Source organism: Nelusetta ayraudi, unplaced genomic scaffold (genome assembly GCF_046127955.1).
Source record: "Nelusetta ayraudi isolate G7.1 ecotype Tasmania unplaced genomic scaffold, CSIRO-AGI_Nayr_v1 ptg000256l, whole genome shotgun sequence".
Classification (NCBI taxonomy): Eukaryota; Metazoa; Chordata; class Actinopteri; order Tetraodontiformes; family Monacanthidae; genus Nelusetta; species Nelusetta ayraudi.
In genome coordinates this window covers 11,504-25,000 of record NW_027466305.1, presented here as the reverse complement: position 1 = coordinate 25,000, position 13,497 = coordinate 11,504, and the positions used below count along the sequence as shown (strand labels likewise).

Genomic DNA, 13,497 nt, shown 5'->3' with positions numbered 1-13,497 from the left:
TCCCTCTCTCCCCCCCCTCCAGATCGAGGAGGAGATGCTGTCCCTGCAGAACGAGCGCTCTGAGAGGATCCGCAGCCTGCTGGAGCGCCAGGCCCACGAGATCGAGGCCTTTGACTCGGAGAGCATGCGTCTGGGCTTCAGCAGCATGGCGCTGGGCGGGATCCCCGCCGAGGCCTTCAGCCAGGGCTACCCGGCCCCCAGCCCGGCCCCCGGCCCCGGGGCCTGGCCCTCGCGCCCGGTGCCTCGCTCGGGGAGCCACTGGAGCCACGGCGTGCACAACTCCGTCTCCACGCCGTCCTGGAGGAACCACGGCGGCGGCGGCGGCGGAGGGGGCGGGTTCAACCGGGCCGAGTCGGTCAGCTCCTCCCACGGCCTGGGCCGCGACGGCCGAAGCTACGCCTCCTCCTCCTCCTCCTCCTCCTCCGCCTCCTCCCAGCACCTCCCCTCCCACTACCAGCACCACCAGAGCACGCCGCAGCTCTACCGCGACGCCCACGAGGTCCGGGAGCGGGAGCGGGAGCGGGCCCGCGAGTGGGCGGCCGGAGGAGGAGGAGGAGGAGGAGGGGGAGGGGTAGGCCATGCCCACGCCCACGCCCACCACCACTACCCCTCCCACCACTCCCAGGGCCCCGCCCACCACCACCACAGCCACCATCACAGCCACCACCACCACCTGCACCACCTCTCCTCCCACCATGCCTCCTCCCAGTCGCTGGCGCTGCTGCCTCCTCCGCCCACCCCTCCGCCCCCCATCGCCCTCTCCTCCTCCTCGCCACCCTCCTCCTCCGCCTCCTCCTCCTCCTCCTCCTCGCAGGGTGGCTACGGCGGCCCCCTGAGTATGCGAGGTCCAGGGGGTCCAGGAAGTCTAGGAGGTCTCGGCGGTCCAGGAAGTCTAGGAGGTCTAGGAGGTCTAGGAGGTCTCGGAGGTCCGGGAAGTCTAGGAGGTCCAGGTCTGCTGGCCCTCAGGAACAGTCCGCAGCCGCTGCGCAGGACGGCGTCCGGGGGTCCCGGCCCTGCCGGCGGCGGCGACGGCGGCCTGAGCCGCAGCACGTCCGTCACCTCCCACATCTCCAACGGATCCCACCTGTCGTACTCCTGAAGGCCGCAGTGCCCCGGCCTGCCACCAGGGAGGCGCCAGACATGATGAGTTTTAAACAGTGTAGCCCCTCGTCAATGTTCTATTTTAGCAGAGAGAGAGAGAGTGAGTAAGAGAGAGAGAGAGAGTGAGTAAGAGAGAGAGAGAGAGAGAGATCCAAGCTCTCTGATTGGTCCATGCCTCCTCATCTGCACATCGCGGTGCTTCCTCCACAAACTCTGTAAATAACCCTCAGCTGAATCTCCTCGCCCGCCCTGCTCTCTCTCTCTCTCTCTCTCTCTCTCTCTTTTCCCTCTCTTTTTTTTAGTTTTTCCCTCGTGCTCAGTCAGATGCCGGCGCCACCTGCTGTTATCGGCCTGACTCCGCCCACCTCCCTGGTTGGCTCCTCCCTCTGGAGGAGTGGTGATTGGTTTAGTTTTAACACTTTAGTCGGTTGTAGTTTGTTCCCACAGAGAGGAGTTCAGTTCGGAGCTCAGCGTTGCACATTAAGGAGGAGGAGAGGCTTTATTCTCCCCCCCCCCCCCCCCCCCCCCGTTAATATTGTGGGCCGAGTCCAAACATCCTGCCACAGAACAGAACCGCTGCTGCGTGTTCACCTCCTGCATGTTTGCTTTCAGTTTTTCTTTTAGAAGAGAGATTTTCCAGCCAGACTGCTGCTTTTTATTTTCTTCTTCTTGTTGTTGTTCTCTTCCTGAACACGAGCGATGACGTCACTCAGTGGTCGACCAATCAGAAGCTGACAAACAAACCCGACTCCAGGCAGGCGCACACACACACACACACACACACACACACACTACACTCTGCTGCAGGTGTGTAGTTACCTACATGTGACACTAGGGGGCGCAGGCTGGTTGCGTCGTCGGCCCTCCGTTGTTGTACAGCTGCTGTTTGTACAATCTGTGCACACACGCCGTCTATTTATAGAAGCCATGCATATAAATGTAAAGCGGCCTGCGGGGGGCGCCAGCGGGGGCGACGTGACGATTGTCTGACACTTTAGCCCCGCCTTGTACTTTAGCCGTGTACATAGGAGCACTAACTGTGTGTTAGCAGCGCAGGAATAATGATTATTTTGTCATGTGATTTGTACTAGATTCAGACCTATAGATGATATTATCATTATTATTATTATTATTATAATTATTATTATGACCTCTACTGCAGTGAGAATATTTATGTTGTTATGCTTCTTTTGATTCTGTTTTTACGTTTTGTTTTTTTTTCGGAAAGTGTAATTGCCAATCTTGACCACTAGGTGGGAGACGGAGGGGGGGGGGGGGGGGGCGAAACGCAATGTTACTGTGATGGAGCTATTGGGAGGAGAGAGGGACTTTTTTCCCCAGCATTCCTTGCGGAGGTGTGAGGGGGAGGAGCCAACGGCTGCGTGCAGGGCTGCGTTCCACTATTTTACCGTCGTGTCGTTTTTACTTTTGTTTCACTATTTTCTTTTTTTTTTTGAGCCAGTATTATAATAAGTTGCTGCGTCCTCGAGTCCCACGGAGTCGACCGTCACCACGTTCAGTGCCATGTTTTAGCTCTTTTTCCTTTTAGTGTCGTCTTCTTTTCATTTGATGGCAAAGTTTTGGCCAAGCAGCACGGTTGCAGACGCAGGGAACAGAAGCAGTGAAGCGCAGTGTCAAATGTAGGAGAAGCGTCCCGACAGGAAGCAGAAATGTTCTGAGGAAGGCGTTCATTTTTTTCCCCCCCCCATGATTTGTTTCGTAACGCCGCCGAGTGAAGGCGACGTCACGGCGTGGATCCCTGTTGAGTCGGCCAAAAAAAAAAAGAAAAAAAAAGAAAAAGTTTTTTTATGATTAACTTTGACATTTTTTTATGCATCTTTATTTGTGCACTTCTGTAATCGGTCCTCCAGGGGGCGCCGTTTTTCTTTCTTTTTTAGGGGTTTAACTCCTAACTTTCTCCTTGGTTTCCTTGGCACGGTCCGAATGGGTAGAAGCAGAATCTGGCCATCGGCTTCCTGCAGGCGGCGTCGGGAGGCGGCCGGGCGAGGGTCAGGTGATTCCCCACCCCCCACCCCCCCGCTGCCTCACACGACCCCGCCTGCAGGAAGTGAGTGAGGCGGAGGTGCGAGCTGATGCTGTCCGTCGTTGTCTACCTCATTTGCACTGATGGTGAAAGAATGTCGGCGGCCGAGGAGGAAGAGGAGGAAGAGGAGGAGGAGGAGAACACGTCAACCTTCTGCTGCAGTTCTTCACGTCTCTCCGAGTTTTGTGCAAAGACGTCGGCGGCCGACAGGAAGTCGGTCGGTCGGTCGGTCGGGGAGGCTGCGGGTTCGACGCTAACTCGTCTTTGTCCAATGTTGTGTGGACTGTTTTTGTTTTGCAACCTGCTGACGGCGGCTGGGCGAACTCGCCGTCCTCGATGAGAAGAAGAAAACAACCACGACTTCCGTTTGTCGAATCCACGATGGAATTTGATTTTTGCCAACTTTTCTTTGCTGCGCGTGAACGCATCGCGTTGCCGATCCATTCCCGTGTTTCCTTTTGTTCTTTTCTCCTTGGCCCGCCGGCCGACTGTGTACCATGTGAGCCCGACGTCCTGTTGGATTCGCCAACAGCCGACTCCCATCGTTGTGTTCCAGGTGCATTCTGGGAAAGGTTCAAGTCTGACAGCTCTGAACTGCAGTGAACTGCTCACGCGATGCCTTCAGGGGCTTTTAATTTCTCCGCTTTCTGCTTTTAAATTGATTTTTTTTTTTTTTTTTTTTAATTCAAATTCAGCTGCTCGTCGTCTTTCAAAGTGCTGCGTTTCAAAGGGACCGGACTCTGACTGGGACACATTTCCCAGAATGCTCCTCTGGTTCCGTCGTCAATGTGCTTCTGTTCTGATGAAAATGCTTCAGCCCGGCAGGCCGTCGGAGCGAGGTTGGAGGTTCTCGGGGTTCTTCAGCAGGTCTTTCACATGTTCAGGTTCATTGCAGAGTGTGGAGAGATGTACAGAGAGCAATTTTTTTGGAGAAATAAAAGAAGTGAAAAGTGACGAGTCGCCGTTTTCATTGGTGAAATTGTTTTATCGTGTGGAAAAACAACAACAACTTTGAAACAAACATCGAACACGAACACAAACACGAAGAACGTCGACGTTAAAAGACGAGACGCCGGATAAAAGGGTCGCCTGTCGCACAGCTGGCGATTGAGAAGGAAACGGCTTAAAATACAAAAATAAAAAGACGTCACTTTGGTCTAAAAGTGGAACTACCAGGCTTAAAACTGCACCAACAAATGTGAACTCATTTCAGATTGGATCAAACAGGAAGTGAGTCGTGCAGAATAAACCTTCAAACGTGACCTGAACAGCAGCAGCAACTTCCAGAGGGGAGTTTCAACAACACTGCATTTAATCTTTCCGTTTTGCATTTGAGACAAAAGGTGGCGCTGTTTACTAACCCTCTTAGGAGAAAAATGTGAAATTTCATTTGGGCCGTCATTTTGTTTGGGTTTAGTTTTGGGACTTTTAATTTTTTTTTTTTTTCTTTCTAAATTTTAATGTTTTAATCACTGAAAAATTCCATACAAAAACAACATTTCTACTAATTCTACATTATCTTATAAAAACGAGCAACAACAATCGGTGAAACATTTTCCTCTGCGTGGTAAAATCATGAAATGACAGCGGCTGAATGAGTGAACAAAGGTCATTCCAAGGGCAAAACTACCTGCATGAAGGCGAAGAGGTAAAAAACTTCCAACAACAACAACAAAAAAAAAACACCTGTGGTTGTGGACGGGTCCAGGCTACAGAGAGAGAGTAGGGCCAAAAGTAGTGAGCGATGGGTGACTGCTGAGCTTCCGGTTTGATGATAAAATAGACCTCAAGGTGGGAGTATTTTCGGGGGTTTGTTTTTTAAAAGAAAAATGAACCTTTGATTCCCCCCCCCTCCCCCAAGGATTGTCCCTCACAGCTTTCCGTAGACTATTAGACGGCTCCTGTGCTGCGTTCAGGTGACACACGGACACCGCAGCCTGGAGTCAGAAGTCGAAGCACCTCATGATGGCGTCCCGGTCGAACTTGAAGTTGAGGAAGGTTCTGGAGGAGAGCGCCCCCTCTCGGTCGAAGCTGTCCTGCAGTCTCCTCGGCTGAACCCTCCGCTCGTCCCGGCCTCTGGGGGCGCTGTCCGCCGCCGCCGCCGCTCCCTTCCTCCCGTAGGGCGAGTCCGGGGGAGCCCCCTTGCGCTCGGAACCTCGCTGGTTCTGCTGCTCGGTCTTGGGCTGCCGCTGTTTGGGCCACACCTCGGCCTCGGAGCCCGCGGCGCGGCGGGCCTTGGAGCGGCCGCCGTCCGCAGCTTTCCCCGGCGTGATGCTCAGGTCCTCCTCGCTGTCCGTGGACTCGTGGCCCCGCCACCTGGCCACCCAGTCCCGCAGCGGGCGGATGAAGGGGATAGCCATGAAGAAGCGGTTCGGGGCCAGGCCCAGCTTGGACTTGGGCGTCATGTCGTTGCGGTGGCTCGGCAGCTTGTCGATGGGGAACCACTCGATGTTCCGGATCTCCTTGCGGGTCTTGGGGTTGAACTTGGTGTCCCGGGACACCCCGGGGATGATGTAGAGGCGCACGAGCTGGTCCGTGATCTTCTGCTCGATGTAGCGCTCCTTGCTGATGCGGTTCTTGATGTCGAAGCCGGTCTCCTCCAGAACCTCCCGCACGGCGCAGTCGTGGGGGGCCTCGTCCTCGTTCACCTTGCCCTTGGGGAAGCCCCAGCCCGACTTGGCCAGGTAGCCCTGCACCAGCAGCGCGCTCTCCAGCTTCTCGTCCAGGATGATGGCCCCGTAGGTGGGCACCCCCATCTTGTACTCCTTCCACTGCTCCAGAACCTTCTGCACGTTCTCGCCGTTCGGCAGCAGGAAGGGGCAGTGCTGGAACACGGCCTTGGCGAAGTCCCGGATCCCGCAGTGTGGAGCTCCGGGGGTGTTCTGCATGCAGAAGTCCAGGTAGAACCAGTGGGCCAGCTCGATCTGGAAGCACACCCGGATGGCGTTGTCCCGCTCCTCGCTGGGGATGTGCAGGATGAAACGGCTGCACAGGTCGTCCAGCAACGCCGTCGGGATCTCGGTCCGCTTGGCCTCCATGCTGGTCGAACTCATCCGGACCGGCTCGGTCCGGCAGCTCTAGCCGAGGACCTCAGCCTTGATTCGGTTCTGGCTGCACACCGACCACCAGCGTCCACGGCCACAACAAACAAAAGTAGAGATTTCTTCTAACTTCGTTCCGCTTCCGGGAAACCGCGCAAAGCACGTCGGGAACACGACGTCACAGCTCAAAGAGGGCTCATCTTTTTTTTTTCCTTTAGGACGGCAAAGACAGTGCTGGAATGACTCGGCGTCTGATTAGCTGCCGGGAATTCTTTTGAGACTCGACGATTGGCTAATGTCAGTCGACTTGTATTGCGTCGACCAATCACACGTCGAGGGAGAAAATTGTAACCTTCGCTGTCCTACCAGAAAAATAACAAAATCCGAGTTCAAAGTAAAATCACGTTATTGAGCTCAGAAGCCGAAACCGTAAACAAAGAATCGTTTTCAATGTAAAAGCACGAACGAAACTCAGGCACATTTAAGCAAAGCGTTCTCTTTTCGTAGCGACTTTGCCTGCACGATGTGGAAAAGTTTATTGTGAGTCTTTTACAAATCCCTGTCGAAAGAAATGAATATTATTCAAGAAATAACGATAATAAAGGTTAAGAATAAACTTACTAAAGCCATTTTGAACAAAACGCATGTATACTTTAAATACCTGCATGTTGTGTGATGCCAGCAGTTCGGTTTATTATTATTTTCTTTTTTACATACATCGATACTTCGAGACACTGTTGGGACGGACAATGGAGTTTTGTTTCACGGTTGTTTTCTTTAAATACACGCCAAACTACCTGGGTTGTCGCACGATCTTGTAATCATCGCGTGAACCGGGGATCAGCCTCCTGCACCTGGTCACCGCCTCCCAGAACATGGCCGCCCTGGACGCCGCCGAGCGGGCACAGAGTGCCAAGGCCCAGTGAGCCAGTGGGTGGCGCCACAGCTCACGCCTCACTCCCTGTCTTTCTTTTTGCTTTGCTTTGCTTTGCTGTTTCCCCTCATGAGCGAACGCCCCAGCGTCCAGACTCCCTCAGTAGGCTGGGTGAAGCGCCGCCCAGCTTCTCCTTCCTCTCATGGTCGTTGCGTTGGAGCTCCGATCCCGTGACCTTCAAACTGAGCTGGTGACCTTCAGCCTCAGCCCGACCCACATTTCACTTTGCCAGCGTCTCCTCTCTGCACAGGACGTCGTTAAAGCCTCCAGTCGTAATAATTGCAACTGTTCAGGTTTGGAATGAGGTCAAAGGTCAACGTTTGGCCCTCAGCGTCATAAAAAGATGAACATTTGTTTGATTGCAAAAAAAGAAAATCAGATATTGAAATATGTGTGTGTGAGTGTGTGTTGCGGTGGTTGAAGGCAGATGATGGATTATATTTTTTAGAATTAAATGAGTTTTTTTTTAAAAAGTAACTTATTCTGGAAATTCAGCTGTTTGGTTTTGAGTTCCTTTACAGAAAAACATTTTGTGTCTTTTTTTTTTGTACCAAAAGCTGTTGTGGTGATGGGAGATGGTTCACGTGCTGCTGATTGATTTAATAACTCTTGAAAGCAATTCTGCTCACCGACAGTGACAACAACCAGCTGTGAAACTTCTCAACAGTATTGAGAGGAAATGTTTGCTCCAGTTTACGGCGGACAAGAGAGCAAAAGCTGCAAAGATCACGAGACTCAATCTTAAAATTCCACGAGATTCCTTCTGTCGGCTCCACGACTCCTGTTGATGTCTGGCTTGATCAGTGGTTTATTGCCACGCTCATGGGATGGGGATCATTTTGTGCAGTATTTAATCTTGGTTGTTGTATTTCATGTTGAATTTTGTTTTAGACCAACTCTAGAACTCACAGTGTGACCTCACTCAGGTTGTGTTCTTGCTGCTTTTCGGCCGTCGGTTCGCTCGTTTTAACGCAGAAAGAGTCAAATTAGAAAGGATCCACTGAGAGACTCTACCATTATTATTATTATTATTATTATTATTATTGGATATAAATGTATAGCAACAGCGAGTGCAAGTGCAGCATTTAAAGACACTTGAATTGTTGTAGTGATTTTCTATACATATTTAATCAATATAAGAATAAACTTCAACCTAATTCCATTTTGTTTAGCAGTGCTGTAATTTGACATTGGATTAAATTCTAACGTTTCTTTTTATTGGACTACAATTAAAATAAATAAACAAACAGTATCCACAAATACTGTGATTTTGTGAAGTGTGTGTGATTTTATTATTATTATTATTATTTTTATTATTAGAAAAGAAGAAAATATCTTGGAAATATCTTTACTGGAGACTGAAAAGGTGAGCGAGACATGTGACGTCATAAACTGTACAACCAGGTCGAGACAATTATTTGCGCCGTTAGAAAGGTTTTATTTCAGCGATAAAATGAGCGGAAAGCAGGATACCGGAAGTCAATCTTTCACCCTAAAAGCAGGCGCTTGACAAAGCGGAAGTGAGTGAGGACGCCTCCTTCCTGTCGCTCTGAAGGCGCTGACAGCATCTTTGAAACGAGTTTCAGCCGAACAACAAACACGAAGGCGTCTCATCTCAACACCCCCCGAACCCGAAGATGGCGGAAGAAAACATTTTCCTCTTCGTTCCGAATTTAATCGGTGAGTTTTGAGCCGTGTACTGTGTAGCGATGTGTAGTTAGCTTAGCCTTAGCCGCCAGCAGTCGCCCTGGTGGAGGAAGGAGAGGGAAAGAGATCCCAACTGGGGGTTTCATGTCCCAAATGTTCAGGTGTGAAACGATACAGGCAGCACCGGTGGCGTTTAACGATGAATTCACGGATCTGTCCTTGATGAAATCTCTATTGTTTAGTGTTCAATTGTGGTGGGAAGCCTCTGAGGCCTCCGACAAGAATCACTGCAGTGAAAGTGGGAATAGAAAGAATCCATTTTCAGTCCAGGTTTGTTCAACATGTTCGAGCTCCACAGATGTCCGAGCGAATATCGTCAGGCTTCGATTGTTGTTGTTGTTGTTGTTGTTGTTGTTTGTTTGTTTTTGCCCGCCCTTCTTACATGAATAAGATGCGAGAAGGAGAGAAAACACGATGAAATACGAGTTCAGAAAGAAATGTCCAAATGGAAACGTCATTATAAACTAGTGATAAACAATAGTGATAATATTAATTATAGCTTGTAATAACAGGAACAACCAGAACAATACGACTACTACTAATAATGATAATTCTTATGTTCATACTTTTGTTTTGTATTTGACTAATGAATTGTTGTTTCTAAATGTTTGGAAGATGTGAAGTGTGTGACTGAACAGTGCAGTTTACCCACGTGGTGTCAATAAAGTACATCTGTCTGCCTGTCTGTCTGCCTGTCTGTCTGTCTGCCTGCCTGTCTGTCTGCCTGCCTGCCTGCCTGCCTGTCTGTCTGTCTGCCTGTCTGCCTGTCTGTCTGCCTGCCTGTCTGTCTGTCTGCCTGTCTGTCTGCCTGTCTGTCTGCCTGTCTGCCTGTCTGTCTGCCTGCCTGCCTGCCTGTCTGTCTGTCTGCCTGTCTGCCTGCCTGCCTGTCTGTCTGTCTGCCTGTCTGTCTGCCTGTCTGTCTGCCTGCCTGCCTGTCTGCCTGTCTGCCTGTCTGTCTGCCTGTCTGTCTGTCTGTCTGCCTGCCTGTCTGCCTGTGTGTCTGCCTGCCTGTCTGCCTGCCTGTCTGTCTGTCTGCCTGCCTGTCTGTCTGCCTGCCTGTGTATTGTGTCCATGATGTATTGCTCGACGAGTCTTTGCCTGCCAGTGTGTTTCTCTGTGTGATCCTCCTCCTGGGTTTGGTTCTGTTCCTGCAGGTTACGCCCGGGTGGTCCTGGCCCTGCTCTCCTTCTTCCTGATGCCCTGCTGCCCCTGGCCTGCCGTCTTCTGCTACCTGCTCAGTGGGCTGCTGGACGCCTTCGACGGACACGCCGCCCGGGCGCTCAACCAGTGTGCGTATCCTCTATGTGTGTGTGTGTGTTGTGTGTGTGACCTTCTTCTGACCTCCATCTTTCCCCTTCAGCCACCAAGTTTGGCGCCATGCTGGACATGCTGACGGACCGCTGCGCCACCATGTGTCTGCTGGTCAACCTGTCGCTGCTCTACCCCTCCTACACCTTCCTGTTCCAGCTCAGCATGTCTCTGGACGTGGCCAGCCACTGGCTGCACCTGCACAGGTGAGCCACCACTGCCAGCCACTCCCACGCTCTCATCAAGCTCCTCGTCAAGATCATTTCCTGCTGTTTTGTCGCTGTAATCATGCACGTTTCCCCAGTGTGGCATTAATAAAGGCTTCTATTCTGTTCTATTATGTATATATGTATTTATTTATTTATCTGTTTATTGATTTCCAGCTCCACCATTAAAGGTTCATCGAGTCACAAGAGCATCGACCTGTCTGGAAACCCCATCCTCCGCCTCTACTACACATCTAAGGTGACACACACACACACAGACACACACACACACACACACACACACACACACACACCTACAGTTGTGTTCAGAATAACAGCAGTCCAGCATGACTTACCGGATCAATCACTGTTTTTTGGTAGAAATAATTAACAAATGGATTATTAGTGAGTCATGGAAACATTCATGAGACACATAAAAAACAAACTATATGTCGAATTGAATTTTATTTTTGTTTACATAATAAATTAAGGCAGTCAACTACAAAAATTACATATTTATAAAACAAACAAACACAACAAACAACTACAATAACAACAGGAAACCTTCCAAAACAAATTTGTACAACGAGATACACTCACATTAAAAAAAAAGAAAAATTAAACAACCCTTTAATAGCAGTGTGGAGCTCAATTACTGAGCTCATTCATTGTGCAAAAGAACAGGTGTGCGTAAGGTGGCGCTGTGTTTGCATGCATTTTCCTCTGAGAACCTGAGAAAAACTGTGTGTGTGTGTGTGTGTGTGTGTGTGTGTGTGTGTGTGTGTGTGTGTGTGTGTGTGTGTGTGTGTGTGTGTTTGCAGCCAGTGCTGTTTGTCATGTGCGCCGGCAACGAGCTCTTCTACTGCCTCCTCTACGTCCTCTATCACCTGGAGGAGCCTGCAGGTGAGGCCCCGCCCTCTTCCAGGATGCATTCACTTCACCTGACTGGGTGGGATTAATGACGCGTGTGTAACGACACATTGCCCGCCCGAACACTCGAGGGCATGGCCAGGGCCTGTGGGCGGGGGGAATTCAACTGTGTGCGTTAATGATGCAGGAAGATAATCTGCCTAGCAACAGTTAACAGGAAGCAACTCAGCAACGACGAGTTCACAGTGTACAAAATAAAAGGCAGCAAAACACTGGCAGACATTCAGAGTGAAAACAAGACGCTGTCACACCAGCAGGAAGAGGTCATGTGACCACCTCCACACTGCTCCCTTGCTCACTGCACACACACACACACACACACACACACACACCAGCTGTGTTTCCTGACGGGAAGGTTTTGATGCTCTCATGACATATCTTATATATATACATATATGTATTTCATTATATAGTGAAAGTGTCATGGAAACACTTTTTTTTGGCATTCACACGTCAGCGGAGGTGACGTAAGGGGTCATGTGACCAGTCGACTGACCCGTGAAAATGGCGCGTTGTGATTGGACGGAGATTTGATGAGAATTATGGCTTCACACCATCCAGTGGAGACACCTGCGACTCACACACTGTGTGTGTGTGTGTGTGTGTGTGTGTGTGTGTGTGTGTGTGTGTGTGTGTGTGTGTGTGTGTGTGTGTGCGCAGCCTGGCTCTACTGGCTGCAGGGCCTCTGTGGGATCATCTCCCTGCTCAAGTCGGGGATCAGCCTCCTGCACCTGGTCACCGCCTCCCAGAACATGGCCGCCCTGGACGCCGCCGAGCGGTCACAGAGTGCCAAGGCCCAGTGAGCCAGTGGGTGGCGCCACAGCTCACGCCTCACTCCCTGTCTTTCTTTTTGCTTTGCTTTGCTTTGCTGTTTCCCCTCATGAGCGAACGCCCCAGCGTCCAGACTCCCTCAGTAGGCTGGGTGAAGCTCCGCCCAGCTTCTCCTTCCTCTCATGGTCGTTGCGTTGGAGCTCCGATCCCGTGACCTTCAACCTGAGCTGGTGACCTTCAGCCTCAGCCCGACCCACACTTCACTTTGCCAGCGTCTCCTCTCTGCACAGGACGTCGTTAAAGCCTCCAGTCGTAATAATTGCAACTGTTCAGGTTTGGAATGAGGTCAAAGGTCAACGTTTGGCCCTCAGCGTCATAAAAAGATGAACATTTGTTTGATTGCAAAAAAAGAAAATCAGATATTGAAATATGTGTGTGTGAGTGTGTTGCGGTGGTTGAAGGCAGATGATGGATTATATTTATTAGAATTAAATGAGGTTTTTTTTTAAAAAGTAACTTATTCTGGAAATTCAGCTGTTTGGTTTTGAGTTCCTTTACAGAAAAACATTTTGTGTCTTTTTTTTTGTACCAAAAGCTGTTGTGGTGATGGGAGATGGTTCACGTGCTGCTGATTGATTTAATAACTCTTGAAAGCAATTCTGCTCACCGACAGTGACAACAACCAGCTGTGAAACTTCTCAACAGTATTGAGAGAAAATGTTTGCTCCAGTTTACGGCGGACAAGAGAGCAAAAGCTGCAAAGATCACGAGACTCAATCTTAAAATTCCACGAGATTCCTTCTGTCGGCTCCGCGACTCCTGTTGATGTCTGGCTTGATCAGTGGTTTATTGCCACGCTCATGGGATGGGGATCATTTTGTGCAGTATTTAATCTTGGTTGTTGTATTTCATGTTGAATTTTGTTTTAGACCAACTCTAGAACTCACAGTGTGACCTCACTCAGGTTGTGTTCTTGCTGCTTTTCGGCCGTCGGTTCGCTCGTTTTAACGCAGAAAGAGTCAAATTAGAAAGGATCCACTGAGAGACTCTACCATTATTATTATTATTATTATTATTATTATTAATGTTATTATTGGATATAAATGTATAGCAACAGCGAGGGCAAGTGCAGCATTTAAAGACACTTGAATTGTTGTAGTGACTATCTGTACATATTTAATCAAGATCTACTTTGAAGTGACTTTATTATAAGTGCAACTGTAATAAAAATGAGAGTATATGAACTCTGTCTGTTGTTGTCGTCATTCAGAAACACAGTCACGTGTTCAGCACGTTAACAAATCACTGTCTCCTGACGTCAGTCGTTTATTAAATCAAACTTAAATGCAGTCATGGAAAAAAACAAAATACTGTATCTTTTCCCCTCCAAGTCCACAAACACTATTATGAAAGGGCTCCACCTAGTGGTGGGCCGGCGGCACTGCAGCCTGAGGG

General features: G+C 49.9%; 3 protein-coding genes across 4 annotated transcripts in view; 2 read left to right on the top strand and 1 right to left on the bottom strand.

Annotated features, from left to right (window-relative positions):
- taok2a (TAO kinase 2a) overlaps window positions 1–3,263 on the top strand; it is a 14,644-nt gene extending 11,381 nt beyond the window's left edge. For both annotated transcript variants that reach the window (XM_076017010.1, XM_076017009.1), the window contains exon 20: window positions 23–3,263. In XM_076017010.1, the coding sequence (XP_075873125.1) occupies window positions 23–1,099 (1,077 nt within the window). In that variant the 3' untranslated portion in view covers window positions 1,100–3,263. The remainder of the gene's footprint in view (window positions 1–22) is intronic.
- A 1,734-nt stretch (window positions 3,264–4,997) lies between these two features.
- On the bottom strand, window positions 4,998–6,731 carry dcp2 (decapping mRNA 2). Its single transcript, XM_076017016.1, has one exon. The coding sequence runs from the start codon at window positions 6,196–6,198 to the stop codon at window positions 5,089–5,091; it is 1,110 nt and encodes a 369-aa protein (XP_075873131.1). The 5' UTR covers window positions 6,199–6,731; the 3' UTR covers window positions 4,998–5,088.
- A 1,911-nt stretch (window positions 6,732–8,642) lies between these two features.
- cdipt (CDP-diacylglycerol--inositol 3-phosphatidyltransferase (phosphatidylinositol synthase)) lies at window positions 8,643–13,286 on the top strand. The gene is made up of 6 exons (XM_076017026.1): window positions 8,643–8,800; window positions 9,982–10,116; window positions 10,188–10,341; window positions 10,519–10,600; window positions 11,163–11,244; window positions 11,932–13,286. Exons 1-6 carry the CDS (start codon window positions 8,758–8,760, stop codon window positions 12,072–12,074), a joined length of 639 nt encoding a protein of 212 aa, XP_075873141.1. The 5' UTR covers window positions 8,643–8,757; the 3' UTR covers window positions 12,075–13,286.
- Window positions 13,287–13,497: the final 211 nt, after the last annotated feature.